General features: G+C 47.4%; 1 protein-coding gene across 4 annotated transcripts in view; it reads right to left on the bottom strand.

The window, feature by feature from the left end:
• LOC147607190 (SET domain-containing protein) overlaps positions 1–21,507 on the bottom strand; it is a 94,586-nt gene that overhangs the window by 54,265 nt on the left and 18,814 nt on the right. For 2 of the 4 annotated variants that reach the window (XR_015264813.1, XM_086790944.1), the window contains exons 6-8: positions 1,997–2,050; positions 1,828–1,910; positions 1,642–1,668 (exon numbers count right to left, since the gene is read on the bottom strand). Coding sequence is in view for 3 of the 4 variants with exons in the window: in XM_086790944.1 (XP_086647070.1) it covers positions 1,642–1,668; positions 1,828–1,910; positions 1,997–2,050 (164 nt within the window). In the remaining variant the exon portion in view is untranslated. The remainder of the gene's footprint in view (positions 1–1,641; positions 1,669–1,827; positions 1,911–1,996; positions 2,051–21,507) is intronic. The other 2 variants (XM_086790945.1, XM_086790946.1) reach the window with 1 other exon arrangement.

Here is a 21,507-nt window from a genome sequence, read left to right as displayed (position 1 = left end):
TCGCTTTGTCCTCGCTTTTGGCGGTCAGTCAATTAGTTTCTCCGCTCAATCTTGTGGACACAGTTCAGCTTGTATTCAGTTCTCCACCAGAAGAAATAAAGCAAATACTCTTGCTTGCAAGGGGGGAGAGCCCTTCAGTGGGTAATTTGAGAACCCCATCTGGTGTCGTCTTGACTACATCTTTCAAATTCATGTATGTTGTTTTAAAGAATTGCTAGACTCACTAAACTCGGGTTTAAAGAAGGCCTCGTTGTTTCACACGGTCCTAGCTTGGCGTATGCTACAATATTATTCTACCCTCTTAGATAATTCGGGGATGCTTGGAGGATTATCTTTGTGTCATGCCAAATTATGTTAATATCATGGGTGATGTCATTATAAAAATTAATACATTTGTTGCACATTGACGTATGCTTGTGGCTTCCTATGTTTGTTCCAGTAACCAGTTGGTTTGTATGGCAAGGTGATTCCAGGAGTACTTACGCCTGATAAACATGTGTGGTAATGGTTTATATGCCTACGGAATATGTGTTGATTTCATTGATTTATTTGTTGGATATTTTATAGGTGAGAAGATTGAGGTGGATGCACAAAAATTATTATTTTGGAAGGCATTCATAATTTTGAACAAGCTTTGTGTATATGTGCTAGCTTGTGCACATCATTTTCTTTATTTCCATAAGCTTAGGTGTATATGTGCTAGCTTGTGCACATCATTTTCTTTATTTCCATAAGCTTAGGCTTAAAGCATAGACTTGGACAATATATATTCACTTTTTTGATATTTTATAAAGCTTGAAAGCTTTCCTCTAGCCCCAAGTAATTTAACAAAGATAGAGCTCTCTATTTTGAGTACACAAGCTATGACCTCTTATTGAAATAACAATTCGTAAATACTCATGTGTAGAGATAGGCCACACACATGAGGGGAGAAGATTGCACCCATTGATTTTGTTGTGTAGAAGCTAAGTATTTGATGTGTTATTTTATGTGCTATGTTTTAAGCTTATGTTGAATTTGATCCAATAACTTTAGGTTGAATGGTTGATAAATTTATTTGCTTGAGAAATTGATTCCATAAATACCTAGGTGGAGATTTGTGTTAGAAATTTAATAAATAATTACATAAAATTAGAAAATTCAAGGTACCAATCTCAATAGCATGGTGCACAAGGCCCGAGGCTATCCGAGGTGCAAAAAACCAGTCGCATGTACTACAAGACGAACAGCGTACATTTTCAAAAACTGTAAAGGTATGTTTCTCTTTTCTCTCAGCAAAGCAACATGGGTCCCTATATGATAGAGATTTTATTTTTTTTTTACTTTTTAAAAAAAATTTGAAAAAAAACGTCTGGTACGTTTGAAGCATGTCTGCTAAACTTTGAAACGTGTTTCATTGTGACTATGATGGTAGGCTCTACTCCAAAATATATGTAGTGTGCACGACAAGGGTTGGTGCAGGGGTGGGTGCGAAGGTGCGTTTTAATTTCTTTCCAAATAAAATTCACACATTAACATCAGCATACATCAAACATAAAACTTCATCCAACCACGGATCTATTATTGAATTTTGAAAATAAAGGAACAAAGCCTCATCCACTCTCAAAGAGAGGAAAAACCATAAACTGAAGGAGGTCATACCACAAAAAATCCTGGAAGTCTATCTCCCTGTATGCACATAAACAAAAGAAAATAAGGCAGCAGCTTTCACAATTTTCTAGATAACAAACCATAATGATCGAAGAAAAGTAAATCCAGGCAAGCAAGAAGAGAAAAAGGCTCAAGTTATATATAAACACAAGGAATTGAAGAAAAAGGAAGTTCCACCTTTTGAAAACTCCTATTGATGAAAGAAGCTGCTGGGCAAAAGGCTTCACCTTATCTGCAAAGAGTGCCTTCAAATTCTTAAGCTAAAAAATTCCAAAGAAAAGATTCAGTCAGCAAAAATGACATGATACCAACTTTCAAAAAATATAGATAATTGGCAAACACTTACAAAAAGCATCAAGCAGTTGTTAGAAGTGTACACTTCACCATCGATTTTAACACCCTATGGTGGACAAATGTAAAGGCAGCGCCTCACAAGATCGAATAACTCAGACTCTATAAAATACACAATCTCTAAGAAAATATATCAAAAAGCTTAAACACATGCAAACATTGTAGATAGATGCTATGCAAGCACATTCTACACTTCATGCATACATGAATAAGGTGGACTAATTGATTAGAGTATATACCAATACTAGAATTCTATAACATTTCAAAGCACTCAGCTCATAGATTCAGCCTATTTATGATGGTGTATGAATCTCAGCCTAGAGCTCTAGTAGCAGTAGGATTAGAGAAAGGAAAGTTACATTCAACTAAGACTTTCCTGATGATATGAACCAAATGATTAAGCTGGCTTGGGATTGCATAAAAAAGGCTAGAGCAAGAACTTACTTAAACTTACATCGAAGAAGGGGTAGAGTTTACACAAAATGACAAACCCTTCTTAAAAGTATATGATTCTTCTAAAAATCTTAGGCCGGAGAATTCTGTTAGTTATAATCTAGGTACCGTGGTTGGAAAGGTGGTCCATTCATAGTGCTTAGAAAGGCTCAAGATAAAAGCGAGAACTTATTTAAACTTACATTGAAAAAGGGGTAGTGTTTACCCAAAATGATAGTGTTGAAAGTATTCTTCTAAAAACTGTAAGGCCAAAAAGTTCCGTAAGCTATAACCTAGCTACCCTGGTCCATTCACGATGCTTAGAAAGATAGGTGAGGTTGAATACGAATAGAAGCTACCAAAAAACTGTTGAGTACATCCAATCTTTCCTATAATTAACTTTAGAAGAAAACCGGACGACAAGGATAATTTGGTGTATGATAAAGTCCTTGTTAAGAATATAGTACAACCTAGTCTTCAACAGGAGCCAAAAAAAAGTCCTTGGTGTGATGACAAGACATACTCATTACCTAGAATATCTAGTGAAATGGAAGTATATGGCAAAGGAAAGCTCAACATGGGAGAATGTAAGGAGTTTGAAGAAGAGATTCCCTAATATTGTTTTCAAGGATGTAAACATTTCTTAGGGAGAGGAAGTGTCATCACCTACATATATAGGATTCTCATAGGTAGGTCCGAATAAGGAGTCTAAAGGGTTGAGCCAATGAATGAAGCAGCCAAGGTGAAAAATTTGCATTAAGGAGAGGCCCTATGCATTTATTAGACTCATAAAAGGTGAAGGCCCTAAATGAGGTTTTAACCTTAGGGATTAACTGGCTAAATGACAAACATTGCATGAAATTAAGAGCCCAATTAGGAATTTCCTCTAGGAGCTTGAGAATAAGGAATCATGCAAGGGCCTAAATCATGGATACTAAGGAACTAGTCCTCTTATGTATTCTCTAATTATCCAATTAATCAGTTGAAGTGTAACGCAATCAATCTTGGCTTTGATGGGTGCCTACCTATGGCGTTATCTAGTTTTCTAGGAGGTAGAGATCCAAGACTTGAAGTTACTATTGCAAGGGTGGATGAAGCGTCAAACCTTCATCATTGAGCACACATCATCTAAGGTATCCAGTTTTTCTAGAGAAATGATCATTTGATAAACATCGACCTTGGAAGGAGATGTGTCCATGCTAGTAGTGATTTGTTAGAATCCGGCAATGTCTATTGTGTCAATGGCAACAGTCATTCAGCTCGGATGGTCGGCATAGCAAGGAGCTCAAGTCTCGATGATAAACTCTTCCAACAACCTGGATAGTGTCACCATTTGGCTACCCAATTGGTCCACCCGTGCTTTCTCATTATGTATGTACATTGGACTGGTGTCCATGGCAGTTGCATATGCCAGGGATTGATGCCACTCATGTGATACTATGGACTTGGCTTTCCGTTGGGACTTGTACATGTGTGTACATGCCCGGAAATGCCTGGAGGATTGGTGTTCCATTGGGTCTAGTACCTCGTGTACCTGCCTGGAGCACGTCTATTTTGGTATAGTCTCATGAATGGAGATTATCCATACCAATGTTGCATTGCATAGCATTTTATGTGCTTGCTTGCAATTGAATTTGCATGCTGTTTTCATGCTTGCCTGACCAATGTGTAGTTCTAGGTAAAGGGACACCCGCCCGTGAACCGTGTATTAAGAGACTAAGGTTATGTAGAAGGGTGAGAGAAGGGTGTGAGTGTGAATGGACTCGAGGTCCACTTGTTCACCTATTTAAAGGTGAGGCCATGAGGCATTTTGTATGAGAGCAAGGCCTAGTTGTATGTATAAGCAACTTAATAAGCAAGATATTATTCTTGTATTTTGTGAGTCTCTCCTCTCCACACACTTGATCTAGCATGAGCACCACGTTTTCTCATCATGGTATCTAGAGCCTAGGTGATTTAAACCATTTGTGGTGTAGATTAGGTCAAAAATATCCATTTTTTCCTCATCTTCTTTGTGTGGAGCTCAACCCCCAGCACTTGGAGACCTTCCACAAGCTTGTAGAGGGCGTATCACTCCACGAATTCTTCATGGGAGATGTAGAGAAGGAGTAGGCGCATCAATTTGTACAGGCGATTTCGTGTTTCCTCCCTACGGCGCCGCGGCATTTCGACTGCAGTAACCCGCCTGCGTTTTCTGCCTGCTGCGCTGGTCGTACAGCCATTGCTTGGCTGTAGACCACAATAAAGCAAGCCTTCTTAGGGCTTTGATAGCCCATTGTGTGGAGACCCTACAGCTTTGACTAGAGCTCCAATCATCCACGAATGCGCCGGGAATCATCAAAAAACCAGGCGCCTCTTTCTTCCTTTTCCTCAAGCTTCCATTAAAGCTTGAGTTTTTTGGGTTTTTCTTGCTCAATCATCACTCCCTTGCTTTAATCACTAAAATGGTGGTGTGAATGCTTAGTTGCTGAGTTCCTCTCTTGTTTTTGAAGAGTTCTCATTCATATGAGGTAGCCATAAACCTCATGCCCATCAAGCTTCAACATCAACACCAATTTTTATGCTTTCAAAGTGATTAAAGTGTGCTTCTAAGCACTAATTGTGCTGTTTAACACTAATTACTCTGTTAATCCAGCAAAGGGATAGTGTTCTTAAACACTAATAGTGTTATTAAACACTAATGGTGAGTTAATCACCAAAATAAGTATCATTTGACACTAAAAATGTGCTTTTTAGCACTAATTGTGTTTTATACACACTAATGGTGATATTAATCATCAACTAAAGTGTTGCTCAACACTAAGGTGGTCTTAACCATCAAAGGAGGAGATCATTTACATTAAGAAGGCTCTTCTTCATCAACATGGAGGCCGGGCACACACCATAAGTGCCACATTCAAGTCTTCATCGTCCACCGCTTCTTCCAAAGAGCAATGGTGCAACCATGAACCAATTGTCTTCACCTCATAAGCTAAAGAGGTTGAAGAATTCTGGTTTTTTATCATAAAACTCAGATTTTTGAGTGTTCTTAAAGTTGGGCACATGTACATTAAGTGCTCATCTTCAATGTTTATGTGTATTACCCTTGAGGCCCTTATTTGTAAGAGGCATAGGCATGCCATAAGCCATATGTTCTCTCTTTCCAAGCCCAAGGCATGTCATTCCGCTGCATATTCTGCATTTTCATCGTATAAGATGAGTTGTAAGGTTGAGCATAGAATCCCTAAATGCTCTACCTTATTGGTTGTCATGATTTTAAGCATTTTTTGGCATTACTTTTGTAAGAGGCATTGGCAACATTATGAGCCATGTCCTCTCCTTCTTGAGCCAAAGATGATAATCCTTATTTGTTTGAGTATTTACCTCAACCAATTACTCATTAAGCTTGTAACTTCAAACCCTAAAGGTTATCATTTAACTGATATGCTTTGCTGCTGGTTGGGTACAGTACAGCAGTCGGCCAGGTGTAGGAGACTCCATGACTACATAAAATGCCCAACAACCTGCTGTCAGCTGCTGAATACAGCTGTCGGCTGCCATAAATGCACACCTGATGTTTACTTGCCTTAAATGCTCTTGTTCTCTTAGGTGCTGATGTGGGTGCTATAATAGCCCCAAACACATGCTCATGCTGTGCTGTATGCTAAATGCCCTGGATAAATAGATTAATACTTGCTACATGGATTAATGCCTGGATAAATGCTTATGGATGCCATGTCACTTGTGCAACCAATAGGGTGTGCACGTGACAACTCTACCTGACACCTAGGGTGGACATCTCATCATCTCTCTCTTCCCTCTCTCTCTAGAAGTTGGTGCCCCCCTTCTTGAGGCCTTTTGGCTGTATTTTTTGCACTTTCTTCTTCCCAACTCCATATCCAAGCTTGCTAGTGTGTTTCCAAGCTTCCAAGAGTATTTCCAGGTGGTGTTCACTCTCCCACACACTCCCCATGACTGAAATTCAGCAAAACATCTCTTATATTTGCTGTAATTTCTCATCTTTTTTGCTGAGAACCCTAATTTCGGCCTTCCTTTCTCAAGTTGAACCATAGGGGAAGCTTTCCCAAGGTTCCCTTCACCCTCTTGGAGACTTTTGTTGCGAAGGATCGTGACAAATTGAAGATTTCAACACTCCAAACACTTCCATCGCGAACACTTCCACTGTCATCGACTCTCCTTGTAGTTGGTAAGCTTTGATGCTTAAATATGGAAGCAAGTAGCAAGTGTGACGTAGGAAAACTATCCAAGGGGACTTGGTGCCTTGAGGGTATGCTAGCCCGCCCCGCATATAATGCATCTATATGGGGAGGAGGTGCAAGGGGAGGCAAAGCACGGACCCATGGTAGGCACCATGGGTCCGTGCTTTGCCTCCCCTTGCACCTCCTCCCCATATAGATGCATTATATGCGGGGCGGGCTAGCATACCCTCAAGGCACCAAGTCCCCTTGGATAGTTTTCCCACATCACAGCAAGAGGGACGAGCAAGACTCCATGTTCACATACATTGTGTAGTGTTCTTTTGTCCTACGTGCTCTCTTGCAGATTGTTGCTATCATGTGTTTGTGGAACAATAGAGAGCAGATGGTAGGGAGCATGGACACTTGAGAGAGTAGTGTGAGTTGCAAGTCTACACCGACAACCACATTGTTTGCAATACTGTTTTCATAGGCATTGGTATGGAAATCTGGTCAAAAATGCCCATGACACTATGTACTCGATTCTCCCAAGATCAATATAATTTATTTGAGAGAGGAGCCGGTCGTTCCGGCTCAGTGTGAGTTGCAAGTCTACACCGACTGTTGGGGTAAAGGCACTATGCCCACCCTTGTAGTGTGTACAAGCCCATAAGTTATAGTACATAGTACACTTAGTACTTTTAATGTACTAAGTGCACTATGTGTACTAGTGCAATATACATGTGTGATAGGGGAGTCACACACTCATCTTCATGAGTTGACTTAGTTGAATGGGAGAGTTAATTAGGGTTTCATGTGGGAGACATACACACAGAGAAGAAGGGAGAGAGAGAGAGAGTTGTGGGGATAAGTCAACTCATGAAAATCTAATTAACTCTCCCATTCACCGACAACCACATTGTTTGCAATACTGTTTTCATAGGCATTGGTATGAAATCTGGTCAGAAATGCCCATGACACTATGTACTTGATTCTCCCAAGATCAATATAATTTATTTGAGAGGGGCCAGCCGTTCCGGCTCAGTGAGTGTCTCTTGTCAATTCAGCATATTACTTCTTGTATCGAGTATGTTGTCCATTAAATCTTGGTGTATTTAAGTGTATTGATTAGCATTGTGTTCAACCAAGTTACATTGGTATCAGAGCATACAGTTCTCTTTCACTTCTATCATGAAAGGCGATCACTACAAGCACTAGCTATCTCTACACTTAGAACAATATGGACAGCCATACAATGAATGTTGAAGAGGCGGGGACAATGAAAAGCTGTGTAATCTACATCTATACCTCCTCTAGAATTGAGTCATAGCATAGTCGTCTACACTCTTTGAGCCCCCCCCACCCCCCCGACGTCTGGTCTGCGTCGCGCGCCCTCTCCCACTTTTGCGTATGTCAACGTCCCGCCCCCTGCCTCTTCACCGCCCCTTGATGTTGGTCTGCGCCCCCCCCTCCTACCTTCTTTTCCGCCCCTCGCCTGCCCTACCCTGCCCGTTCCCCCCTCCCCCCTTCGCGATTGTCTGCCCCCCCCCCCCCCCCCCCCCCGGGACGGCCCGCTTGTGCCCGCCCTACTTGTTTCCCCCCTCCCCCTTTCGATTTGGTGCACGCCGCTTCCCCCCCTTCCTCTACGCTTGTCCGCCCCCTCCCCCTTTTCCGCTTGTTGGCCCCCGTTCCCTCTTCTCTACGCTGCCCCCCTTCCCTCTTTTCCGCCCCCTTCTTTGCGCTTCTCCCCCTCCCTCCGTGTTTCTTCCCAGCCAATAGCACCCCCCCCCCCTCTCTTGGCCTTCCCCTCCGCCTGCCCCACAAGTAGATTTTTCAAGTTCTTCGAGGCCGTTTCGTCTCGGCAAGTCTCGGCACTTTCTGGTCTTCACCCTCAAGGAGGACTCCATGGCAGCCGCTCCGTCAACCCCGACCAAGGCCGTCGTTGCTTGCTTATCTTTTCCCAAAGCAAACCTTCAAATCCTCACTACAACTGTTGCAATATTAGAGGCATCCACATTGGTTTGCAAAATTGTTGGTAGCCACCCTTCGCACGGACAACTCATGGATCTTTTACACACGAGCCTCATTGGTGAGCCTGCAAAGATCACCAATATTCACCCTCTGGGGAATGGCTACTACCAAGTGGAGTTCGACTCACCAACGGCATCAGACCGAGTCATGCAGTTGAGCCCCCTTGCATTGCAAGGAGAGTATGCGAACGATCGATAGCACGACTTCAATAGTGCTATGTATACTATGCACTTATCTAATTTTATTTTGCCGGCAGAGTTGTCTTGATTGATAGTTCCTTCAAGCATCCGAGAATAACATTGATAAGTCTTGGATAGATAGACACCAATCAGAAATCCTTGACCAAGGAATTTCGTTAGGCATTTTCTTTGATTGCAATCCGTGTGTGTCAGTCGAGTGCTAGCGACTAGATTTGTGACTACTTGTAGTTACTTATTACTTTCCTGTACGATCATTGGTCTTGCCTATTTTGAGTTACCAACAATAACCTTAGATCGTGTATTTGATCGAGTACATTTCTTGGGTGTAGTGCACAAGATGTTAGGTAGATGATTTACTTAGTCATCTTTTGACAGAGTATTTCTGGCTTTAAGCTAGGGATTCATTGTAGCTTCATGTGGGTAGTTATTTTCCGATAAGTTTGACTCACGAGGGAAGTATGTCTTGACTTTTCTGGAGAAGATTACATTGATGAGGTTTCTTTGTGACCATTGGATAACTTATTGTTTTCAGCATGGTGAGGATGGGCCATTGTGCCATATTTTGCTTGAGGTACACTAGGTTTAATGGTGATTATACAAGTACTTTTACATTGTGCAGATTTGGGTTTTGTAGAGTAGAGATCCCTTTATAGACCTAGATTCATCTTATGGAGTTGGATTGGTACTAGGTTTTAGTACCAGAGATGTTACCCGGGGGAGGCATGATATGCAGATGTGTGATATACACAACATTGATGATTTGACCTATACTTGATTTTCAAGATGACTTTGGCTCATGTATGTACTCCAGCCTAGGATCATAGCAATTGTTGAATGGCATTTGTTGTAGAGTCCTTGCATGCTGCAATGGTAGCAGGTTCCTTTTTGTTTCATCTCAGATTTTGAGATGAGAGAATCTATCACTTATTGCATGTAAGATGGGGTTCTTGGATAGAACTTGATTATCTGGGGATTTTATCTTCTGGATGGGACTCGAGTTTCTTTTTAGTGCACAGATACAAAGGTGGAGGTGGATATTATGGCCGATTCCTTGGGAGAGTTTAGCAACTTCGTATGGGGTCTGTCTACAACAAGGGCAAGTAGGCTGGATATGAGAGAGATTGGGATTTTGGTCCGCACTATCTAGATTATAGTATTCCGGTTAGCCTCGGGACGAGATGTTTACATGTGAAATGACCGCCTGCTACAAGCTAAATGAAAGGGAGATTGTCCAACACATTCTTATGCATGGCATATTTGCATGTCTGGAACTATTTTTGAGTGAAATGTTTTAATTGCCTCCAAGATTTGTGTGCCTAGCTTACGGGCATGTGACGCCCTCTCAAGCGAGGAGTTTAAAGTCTCAACCCTTTTGGGGCAATTACAATGTTGTGGTGACGGTGGGTGTAAGTTAGCCGAGACTTTTTTTTTTCTTTTTTGGTTTTGTTTTGTTTTTGTTCTTAAACCGATGGTGGGAAAGGTGGAATGGGACTGGGTGGACAGCTTGATCTTGGAACCATGCACAATCCACCCTATATGGAGTCAAGTTGCTCTTGCAACAATGTTTCTCAGAACTCTGGGAGGTCATATAGACAGCCTTTAGAAAAGATTTATTTGATGTGGATTACATAGTCCCCATTGAAACCCTTGAAGACATGAAACTCCGCCTTGCTAAAGTACTCCCCAACACTAGGGAAATGGAAGAAGTAAACCCTTTTCTACTGAGTGTGTTCGTAACATTTTCTTTAACCGATATGTACTTGGATCATCTTACCAAGTTGGTGAAAGATTTGATCCTTGCAAATCTAGCGTGCTGTTCGAAAAAACTTCCAGGTCTTCAAAGCATGAATTACTACCAGCATCCTCTTGTCGTAAATGCAATACTTCAGCCTTGGACCCTTCAATTTTCTACTCATAGGGTTACTCCAATGAAATGATTGCTGGCATTGCCGGCAGCTTGCTTCAACTTGTAGAAAGCCTTTCCCATAACTTGAGTCTTTTGTCTTTATTGCAACTCCCTTGAAACCATTTGATAATGGAGCTACAATGCTGAGAATTTGTCTACATGATTTGCTTATGCTTTGGGCTGGTCGAAGAACATCGCAGAGTTTCATCCAATCTTGAGGCTCTATGGTATATCCAAGATAAGAAACTTGGGTTCAATGATATATCTTGGGGCTCTATGGTATATCCAGGATAAGAAACTTGCTTCAAGAATAATGCGTACTTTTTCTTCTTGATGTAAATTTTGTTCTCCTTTAGCAACTCCCATAATTACACTAAATGCTTTAATTGTTCTTTGTCAAAGAAAATATCAGGAATTCATCAAGAAATACAAAGACAACGTTTGAAGGCTTGCATCATCGTTTTGATGAATGATGCCAAGGGATTGGACTAGTCAAACAGCATCACTCAGAACTGATAATGACCCTTTCAGTCGGGAAAGTTGTCTTCCGCCTTTTCTGTAATCTTGATTTGGTGGAAACCACCCTTTAAATCTATTCTTTAAAGTAAATTGGTACCATCTAGTTGCTCAAAGATGAACTGAATGCATGTTATGAAAAACTTACTTTTGAATCTGATGAGGTACTGAATCTAGCAAGACAACATAGATGCGAAGGGATAGAATCCCGGTTGCTCGTGCGAGGGCCAAGGCAGCCATGGGGGGGGATTCCATCACTCTCCTGATGGCACCACCAATCACTGGGAGAAGAGGAAGGTATTCCTTCCTAAGGCCTGGGAAGCAAACTGTCACTGGGAAGCTAGACACACCAGCCAGAGGGTCGGATGCAAGGTCGAAGCCGTGCTGCCACCATGCAAAGAAGGCTCGGGTTGTAGGTTTACACCACGTAGCCTACAATCACTAGGATCCAAAAAAGGTGGGTTCCCACTTTGCAACACGGGTCAGAAAATAAACACCAAAGTACATCCACATCCAAGAGTTCATCTAAACAAACTCAAGGTTACCTTGGCAAGACCAGCCAAAGAAGGCTCTCTGGCCTCCCAAGTTAACGATCTCTACAATAAATTCTTCTCTACATGTCAGGGGTTTTACCCAAAAGGAAATCACCCATCTATAACTGGACCCACTCAAATATTTAGGACAATAATATGTCAGATATCGTGTATCAAATGGGACACCAAGGTATATGTCTCCAAGGTGTGTATCCCCATTTGAACCTCCCAAGAGATCAACCACTCTTGCGTCCCTCCCTCAAATCACCCCTACAACAATCCGGATCTACTCCTCCAAATTGGTCTACCACGAGTCCATGTAATCAAGGAGAATTTTAGTCCAAGTTGTTCAGCTACGGCATTGCAAGCGCATACAAATCAAGAAGCCATCAAGAAATCTACTTCTCATGCTACATACTCAAATAACTCTCTTCCAGCTTATTTTTTCGCTCGCTGAAGCTCCCCGCCTCACCCTGCTCTGCGCACCGTCGCTCCCCCCCCCTCCTCGCGCCTGTTTGCCTTCCGCCCCCCGCTTGCTTCCCTCTGCTCGCCGCTGCGCCCCCCCTCTCCTTCTTCGCTGCTGCGCCGCCCCCCCTCCTTCCTCGCCGCTGCCCCCCCTCTTCGCCATTTCGCCACCCTCCCCCCGCTGCCGCCTGTTCGCCTCACCCCCCCGCTGCCGCCTGTTCCCCCCCGCTGCCGCCTGTTCGCCTTCCCCCCCCCGCTGTCGCCTGTTGTCACCCCCCCCCCCCCCCGCTGCCGCCTGGTCGCCCCCCCGCCTTTTCGCCTGCTCTCGCCGCCTCCTATCAGCAGCGCCCCGCCTCCCTCCTCCTCCTCGCGTTGTCGCCGCCCCCCCCCTCTGGGCCTTTCCTCTTTCCGCCGCCCCCCCCTTCCCTGCTTCTCACCCCTTGGGGGTTTTTGTGTTTTTTCCCTCTTCGTCTTCCATCCTTCCGCCTCTTGGTGTGCAGCCCGCTTCTTGCAGGTTTTCCGCTTTCGCCTCGCCTTCGCTTGAGCTTCAGACTCTGATGGAGACTCTTCCCGCCTCGTCTCAGAGGGACTCTTCCGCAGCCCCCTCGCCCGCCACCGAGGTCCTCCCCATCAGGCTTTCTCTTTCGCCGGAAGAGGAAGCGAGCCTCACCGCAGAGGTGGAACGCCTTCAGGCTCACTCCACCATCTGCCGTATAGTCGGCACTCGCCCCAGCAGAGGGGAGATCAGGGATCTACTTCAGGCTCGCCTTCTTGCAGATGTGGGCAAGATCCTTGATGTACAGCTCTTGGGGCGGGGACATTATCAGATCGAGTTCGAGGCCGCCCAGAGCGTTGCCAAGGTCATTGCCATGAGTCCTCTGGATATCAGGGGTGCTCGGGCTTTCTTCAGGCCTTGGCAGCATGGATTTGACCCAGCTGCGGCGGAGCAGGGAGAGCGCCTCTTCCATATTACAGTTTGTTTCCCTGGTCTCCGCCGGGAGTATCTTCCGCTCCTCTCCAGGCTCGGAGCACTGGTGGGCTCGGTTCTTGAGACGGGCCCCTCAGCAGCTTCAGTGGTGGCCAGAGCAGCTGGGCTACCTTCGGTCAGAGTGTTAGTATCTGACATCTCCTCCCTTCCTAAGGTCATTCAGCTACCTAGGATAGGGGGGGGGTGGATAGATCAGAGAGTGGAGTTCTCGGGGCTCCCGAACCAGTGCTTCATTTGCAGGCAGGTCGGTCATTTGGCCAAGGCCTGCCCTCGCAGGAGACCTCGGCCCTCACCACAGCAGCAGGCCACGGATGGCCCGCCCACAGATTCGGCTCGGCAGGCTGCCTCAGGGACACCTGCTCAGGCCACAGAGACCTCGGAGTGGCAGCCTGGACAGGGGCGCCGTCGAGGGAGACAGCCACCGCAGCACGCCCAGGTACCGCTGCAGCAGCAGCCACAGTCTCAGCCTCACTGGGTTCCCGTGAGGAACAGATTTGCTCCCCTTCAGGAGGAGACCCCTGCAGCGACCGAGGACCAGGAGATGCCAGCTCCCCCTCCTTCACCTCCTCCACACCCATCCCCTCCCACCGCCTCGCTTCCACCATCGCCTCCTCCCGCCCCCGCTCCGGTCTCGGCAGCGGCTCCCTCTCCTCCTCCCTCGCCTCCCCCTCCTCCCGCCTCGCCTTCCCGGGAGGTCCTGGCAGCTCCCTGGCGCTCACCTGCAGTCCGGAGGGCGCTGAGCACTGACCTCGCTCGAGCATCACAGAGGAGACCTATGCCGATTAGGGCCTCACGGATTTCTTCTATTCGTAGTCGGCTGAGTCGCCTCGGCATTCGACAGCGCTCGGCGGCGTTTGATTATACCTTCACACGGCTTTTTGGAGCAGAGGGCCCCCATGAGCCAGCACCCATCCGAGTGCATGTAGTGATACCTCCGGCCCGCGGGGAGGAGGCACTAGACTCAGCAGTGGCCTTCTCGTTCCCTCTATGTGGACCTTGTGACCGGGAGTGGACTCTAGAGCTCGCTCTCAGCACGTTGAAGACTCAGGCAGTTGAGTTTTCACATCACATGAGCGATTTGGAGGTTACAGATGTGCTAGGCCGACTTTGGGAGTTGGCTCATTTTGTCTTGGATCCCGAGGGTGTGGATACATCCGGGATTCGACATTTGGTCGTGCGCATAGTTGCAGATTTGGCGCGCGACCCAGGATATGTGAGCATTCACGAGGTTACTATGTCAGAGCAGGAGGCAGTCGCCATGGGTCACAGCCACTGGCGCCTGATCCGGGATTCTTGCAGTACACCGGGTGGGCAGACTCGCAGCCGTTCGGATGGGGACTACTCTCCATCCAAGCCGCTTGCGAAGGCCCGCCGTACGGCTGAGACAGCATCCACCTCAGTAGGACATCCATGAGGATCATCTCATGGAATGTACAGGGCCTTGGCGGAGCACACTTTATACGCTATCGAGGCTGCTTGAGGCAGGAGCTACAGAGATGTCTGGTTGGTGGCAGCATTGACATTCTGATGATGCAGGAGCACCACTTGGGTGGGAGCAGGATCCGGAGATATGGTTCGGTGATGCCTGGTAGATGGGACACTTTCTGGTCTGCAGGGTTTGGTCCGTTGGGTGGACAGGGAGGAGTATGCATGGTTATTGCAGATGCATGGCGGCAGGCCATTGTGGACCGAGGGATCATTGTGCCTGGTAGAGCACAGTATGTCATTCTGAGGATGCATGATGAGCTATTGGGTGTGCTCAACATCTATGCGCCCAATCATGCTAGTGCCAGAGCAGAGTTCTGGACTCAGGTTACAGATGCATTGCCAGAGGCCGCACATTGGTGTGTTGGGGGAGACTTCAACATGCTTGAGGACCCGGCAGATAGGGTGGGAGGCAGTCATGTTACAGTGCACGGCACGGAGCTTGCAGCTTGGGACCGGTTTTGTATGACACTGAGGATCACTGATGCATGGCAGCATGGGGCTTTCTCCCGGTCTCAGGACAGTCTTAGTTTCTCTCGGTCGGATCGCCGGCAGGGAGGGACTAATCTATCTCGGATTGATCGCTTTTATGTGCGCGATTGGTTGGGGGAGCGAGGGGGCTCCGTCGGCATTCTTGCTGGCACCTCATTTTCAGATCATGCGCCAGTTATACTGACTTTGGAGGAGGGGACACGGGAGCCCAGCTTGCAGTTGAGGATCCCAGAGAGGGTACTTGCAGACCCCAGTCTCGCTGAGGACATTGAGAGGATCTGGCATGATAGTCAGTGCTCTGACCAGGATGCAGCGGGCCAGTGTGCCCAGGGACTCATTGATCTTAGCTCTTTTCTACACGCTGCAGCTTTGACACGACTGGGAGAGATTCGCGAGCGGGAGCAACGGCTGAGACGCAGCCTTGCTTCGCTACAGCGCCTTCAGGAGCAGCAGCCTGCATGTGAGTGGGTGGCGTCCCAGCTGAGCCAGGCACGCCAGGAGGTTAGAGAGGCAGAGGAGCAGAGACATGAGTTTTACTATCGTCGTCAGGCCTCTCAGTGGACGCAGCTTGGTGATAGAGTGACTGGGGAGTTTTTTGAGATCACTGGACCCCGTCATGCGCGAGCAGGGGTTCGCCAGCTTGCTAGACCGGATGGATCGATAGCTACTGAGCTCGGGGAGATCAGAGCCATTGCCACTGCTTTTTATCGTGACTTGCTTTCAGCGGAGCCAGCCACTGAGGATCGAGATGTATGCAGACAGACTGTGTGGGCCCATGTGCAAAGGAGGGTCACAGACCATATGCGCACAGTTCTAGGTGCGCCTCTGTCAGAGATTGAGCTTGCCGAGGCCTTGAGGGTCCTGCCGCGACATAGTTGCCCAGGGGAGGACGGACTGACGCCGGCCTTTTTTATGCGCTATTGGGACCTTTTGGGGCCAGGCCTCCGCAGGGGCTTTCAGCATGTTTTGGACACTGGGGTGATGCCGCAGAGCTTTCAGAGGGCTTGATCTATCTTATCCCCAAGGGGGAGGGAGTATCAGATGACATTCGGCATTGGAGGCCTATTACGATCCTCAATACTGTATACAAGGTCTTGGCAAAGGCCTTGAGTTTGAGGATCCAGCCCTTCCTGGGGGAGTTGATTCATGCTACTCAGACAGGATTTGTCAAGGAGCGCAGTATCCTTGACAACATCTTTACTTTCTGGGAGGCGACGGCCCGAGCTAGGTTTCTTGGCGAGGACTTGGTCGTGATGCTTCTCGATTTTGAGAAGGCATACGATAGAGTTGATTGGGGATTCTTAGAGGGCACTATGCTACGCCTGGGCTTTGAGCCAGGATGGATCAGAGGGGTGGCAGCTTTGTATTCCACAGCTCGCAGCCAGGTGCTGATTGCAGGAGGTCGGGGGCCGAGTTTTGAGCTGACCAGATCAGTCCGTCAGGGGTGTCCTCTCGCCCCTTTCCTTTTTCTCTTCTTTGCGGAGGCTATGAGTATGTATTTGACGGCAGAGGAGGTTGGTTTGAGAGGACTTCAGCTCCCAGTCCGGGGGGAGGATTTGCTTGATGCTGAGTTTGCAGACGACACGGGCTTATTTTTGCATGGCCAAGAGGCCAATCTTATTCGGGCAGAGCAGTCGCTCCAGGTTTTTAGTGCAGCTTCGGGAGCATTGATCAATTGGCGCAAGACAGTGGCCTTTTGGATCAGTAGTGCTCCCACTCCGGCATGGAGTCCGGACCCCGGTTTTAGATGGATTCCTCCCGGCACAGCAGTGCGGTATTTGGGATGCCAGATTGGCCTCGATTTGTCACCTGAGCAGCAGATTGCCCCGCTTCTTCTGAGCATTCGGAAGAAGCTATTGTATTGGAGTACAGCTCGACTATCCTTCGCTGGGAGGGTGGTGGTGGCAAATCAGGTGCTGTTAGCGACCATGTGGTACATTACGTCTTGCTGGATTTTTTCGAGCTCTTGCATCAGCCAGGTACAGAGGCTGATCAGGAACTTTCTGTGGTCTGGGCGGGACGGTCAGCCAGCTCGGGCAAAGGTTGCATGGGCAGTTATTACACTCCCGCTGGCTCAGGGCGGTTTGGGCATTATAGATCCAGTCGATCAGAGTAGAGCCTTATTGGGGAAGCTTATTGTTCGGGGGTTGCTTCCAGGCGCTGAGCCTTGGAAAGAGCTCCTCTTGCAGCGATTGCAGGCCCGGGCGCCTCCTGCAGGGGGTACTTGGGCACCAGAGATTCGCTGGATATTCATAGAGATGAGGAGGACAGGCCTCAGTAGAGGATGGGAGGACAGATTTGCTTTGAGTATCCTGAGAGCTTGGGAGTTGCTGAGACCGGGGCTCTCTCAGCGGCCTCCGTCTTGTGTTGAGGAGCGGGCCAGGCAGCCGCTCATCTGGAGCCCAGCGGTTCGTACAGAGCAGGGTCATATGCTGGGTTCTCGGCCTCGTCTAGCCTGGGGACCTTTAGCGGCAGGCCCAGCTCGTAGTTTTGGAGACTGGCAGGCTTTCTGCAGTCTACCAGAGGAGACCCAGGTGGAGAGGCTGAGTCACTTCAGAGGGGGGTTGATTATGCGGGATGATATTCAGGAGGCACTTTCAGAGGAGTGGTTCACACCTCTCGAGCCAGTGGCCCCACGGTGGATGGGTGCCTTCACACAGTTGGAGATCCTGATTGCTGTCAGAGCTAGCACTGAGGATGGCAGATGCCTCTATTATGAGATTCAGGATGAGGGCCGACTCCAGAGAGTGGAGGTGGAGTCGCCCTTGGTTGCAGAGTGCACCTTTCAGAGGATTCGGGTAGTGGCTGCCGCTTCTCGGAAGTGGCATATTGACCCCGACCCTGCTGACGTGCTCCCGGATTGGCGTATATGGACATATGCAGCACGCCCCTTGGCCCGGCTACAGTGGGACCCCGGAGAGTACGAGTGGCATGATCCTTATGCATCCCTTGAGGCCACAGAGATCACTTTTTTCCAGTATACTGTTCGGCTGGGACGGCATATTTTGACGGCGAGGAGGACGGTTTCTCCAGCGGCAGCGGGGCATTGGCGATTGCAGGGACTATCACAGGAGTTCCTGGAGGATTTCTGGGCTCGACTCTGGGCTAGTCGACAGGCCCGCAGGATCTCGGCTTTTCAGTGGCTGGTCGCCCACAGGGGCTCAGCAGTTGGCACTTGGCTTGTTTATAGCGGTCTTCCGGCGGCCTGCGTCCGATGCGGCCACCCTATGGAGACACAGAGACATTGCCTTTGGGACTGCCCTCAGGCACAGCAGATTTGGCTGCGGATGCTGCGTATTCTAGCCCCCCTCTCTCCAGAGGGTATGTTTACGTGGGGTGCCGCTGCTTGGTCGACTTTGTCAGGGCCTGCTATGGGGTATGAGATGGAGCAGGGCAGTCAGGCCATCAGATTTATTAGGGGCCAGCCTCGCCTGGTTCCGGCACCGGATTTCTCGTCCGACAGCTGGACACAGGAGAGGGATTTACGATGGGAGCTCCTCAGCAGCCTCACCATCTGGTTCACCTGGAGGGCCCGGTGCTTCACGGCCTTTGAGGGGAGATTAGAGCCACCAGCAGAGACTGTTCGGGGGATTTGGCAGGAGTTGATCCACACCCTGCGAGGACAGTACGACCGCATCCGGGGAGACTCGGATGAGGCGATTTTACGGCGCCAGGCCTTTCATACCACTTGGCGCTGCGGCCCGTTCTACACCCTACACACGGGATCCCCCCGTTGGCACTACAGGCCACCTGTTTGGCTCTTCCCCCCCCCCATTGTATGATTTAGCCGCTCAGTCCTTTAGACTGATGCTTGTATTTTGCAGCACCTAGGGAGAGTCTCCCGGACTGCCATGATGTATTCACTGCTCTTCTCTCTGTTAGGAGCAGGAGAGATCTCTTTTGTAGCCCTACGGGCGTTTTTTCTACATAACTAATGAAAGGATCTTTTCTCGGAAAAAAAAAAAACTCTCTTCCAGCTTTGGTTCCCATCGTGGGTGTGTATAGCCCACAGAACCCCCTGGCGAGGGAAAACAGCTTGGAGGTATCTCGAAGGAATTTTGAAGGAAAACTCAAATTGTTCCGCTCCAAAAACGAAAATCTACTCGAATCAAGTCGCTTCCTAAACAACCACCCCATAAAGTATGACAACGAATGATTAACGCCTTGTGCGATGAGGTAATGTAATATGCAGCGGAAGTCTTCGTATTGGAGGATCCTGTCACACAAATGCTCACACCGTCTTCTGTATCCTGAGTTTCGTGAGTTTAGCAATCCACTTTCATACTTCAAACTTTAGAGAGAGATGAGAGAGAGATGAGAACTGTACACCGTATGGGGTCCCAAATTACCCACTGAAGGGCCCCCTATCCCGTTACCGAGACAGTATTTGCTTTATTATCTTTAAAGAGACTGACGGTGTGACTGACGATAAGCCAAACGCAAGACCTCTGAAGACCAAGTGTTGGGTTGAACTGTGCACTGCTGTAGAAGTACCAAAGATGTCCAATCTCGAGCCTATGCACTCTTCCCAGTGGTATGAGGGAGGGATGCAAAGCTAGGGCTGAGAGAGGGGCTGTTTGGGACTGTTCTAGACTGTATATGAATGCTGTAAATGAATGAGAATGCTGCGTTTTACCTTCACCAAGTGGCTGGAACAAAACGATGAATGAATGAATGCTGAAAACTGTATGGATGCAGAAAACGCAAGATGGACTGAAGGCTGAATGCTGAACTGCTGCGTTTTACTGATGTAGATGGCTGAATGCTCATGCGTTTGAGACGCCTAGGGCTGTAGGAGACAAACGCTGAAGAGAGATGGCTGAAACTGCAATCGCCTATGCTCCTCGGGCTGAGGATGGTAAGCGCTTGATGGCTCTCTTGCTAAATATGATGAATGACTAAATGCTTATGCCAATCCTCTATTTATATGGACAAGATGTGCCAGTCGGCTGGCTACAGAGCTGGCCGACTGCACGTGTCCAAATAAAATGTCTCAATGATGTATAAAATGCTAAAAATGCTGGGAAAATTACCAAAAAAATTCTAGATAAATTTTGGATGCTATCTGAGGTTCCTGCAATGGTCTAGAAATGATGTGCAATATGCAGGATGCTTTCCGATGCAAACCCTAAGGTTTCTACTGACTGTATATGCATGAATGCGTCTCTTTAAGTGGGTTAAGGGACTAAGATTGACTAACTGACTGACTATGGCTGAGAATGACCTACGTAGCTCGTGCCTGACTTATCCTGGACTGAGGATATACAATGGGGTCACGGCGTACGACAAATATCATCCTGAATGGAACTAATACTGTACAAATGTTGCACTGCTGGTGATGAACCAGTTTGTTACCATGCACTACAGTGCAGAGTGCATGTGACATTCCCTCCTACTTAGCTTGGCGGCGGCAGGTTCATGGCTTCCAAGTAGTCCGCCAACAACTGGGGATACTCTTGAAAGAACTCGTCATCTAGCCATAGGGCTTCGTGGGTACCTCGATCTCGGAATTTCGTATAGAACTATTGGAAAAGGGCCAAAACTACGGAATGAAAGCTTGGGCCAACGTTTGCCCACTTGTTTCAATCTTTGTTTCATGATACGCAGATAAACCCAATCCCCTTCCTTGAAGTGAACATCTTGTCTAGACTTATTCGCCTGTCTGCTATATGCTTCCTGTGCTTTGGTCAAGCGGTCCTTGACTGACTCAATGATTTCGAAAAATGCTTCTGTGGTTTTATTAGCCTCTACAGATGGAGACACCAATCTCGTCAAAAGAGAAGAGAAACGGCGACCAAAGGCTGCTTCATATGGAGTCGGTCCGACACTGGATGAATGAGTGTCGTTCAAGATAGCTTGGACCAATGGAAGATAATGTTCCCATTTGAACTGCTGGTCATGACAGTATGACTTGAGAACATCAAAGGCCAACTGGTTATGAATTTCTGTTTGGCCATCTGTCTCTGGATGGAATGCACTAAACAACTGCAACTTATTTCCGAAGTTTTCAAATAATGCCCTCTAGAAATGCGAGGTAAACTTGGAATCTCTATCCGATGTTATGGTGCTAGGCAAACCACAAACTGGATACCAATGCTTGAGAAACAGACAGGCTATGTCCTCGGTTGTGGCCGTATGCTTGCATGGGATGAGCATGCAAAATTTACTAAAGCGATCCACAATGGTAAAACACTGAGTGTTACAATATCCGGTGGATGCTAGTAGAGGCCCTACAAAGTCCATAGATATGTCGATGAAAGGTCCGTCGGAATAGGCAAAGGTT

Source organism: Cibotium barometz, chromosome 56, assembly GCF_041138505.1.
Source record: "Cibotium barometz isolate CiBa-2024 chromosome 56, ASM4113850v1, whole genome shotgun sequence".
NCBI classification, from domain to species: Eukaryota; Viridiplantae; Streptophyta; class Polypodiopsida; order Cyatheales; family Cibotiaceae; genus Cibotium; species Cibotium barometz.
The sequence above is the reverse complement of the archived record's forward strand: the minus strand, read 5'-3'. Positions and strand labels throughout refer to the sequence as shown.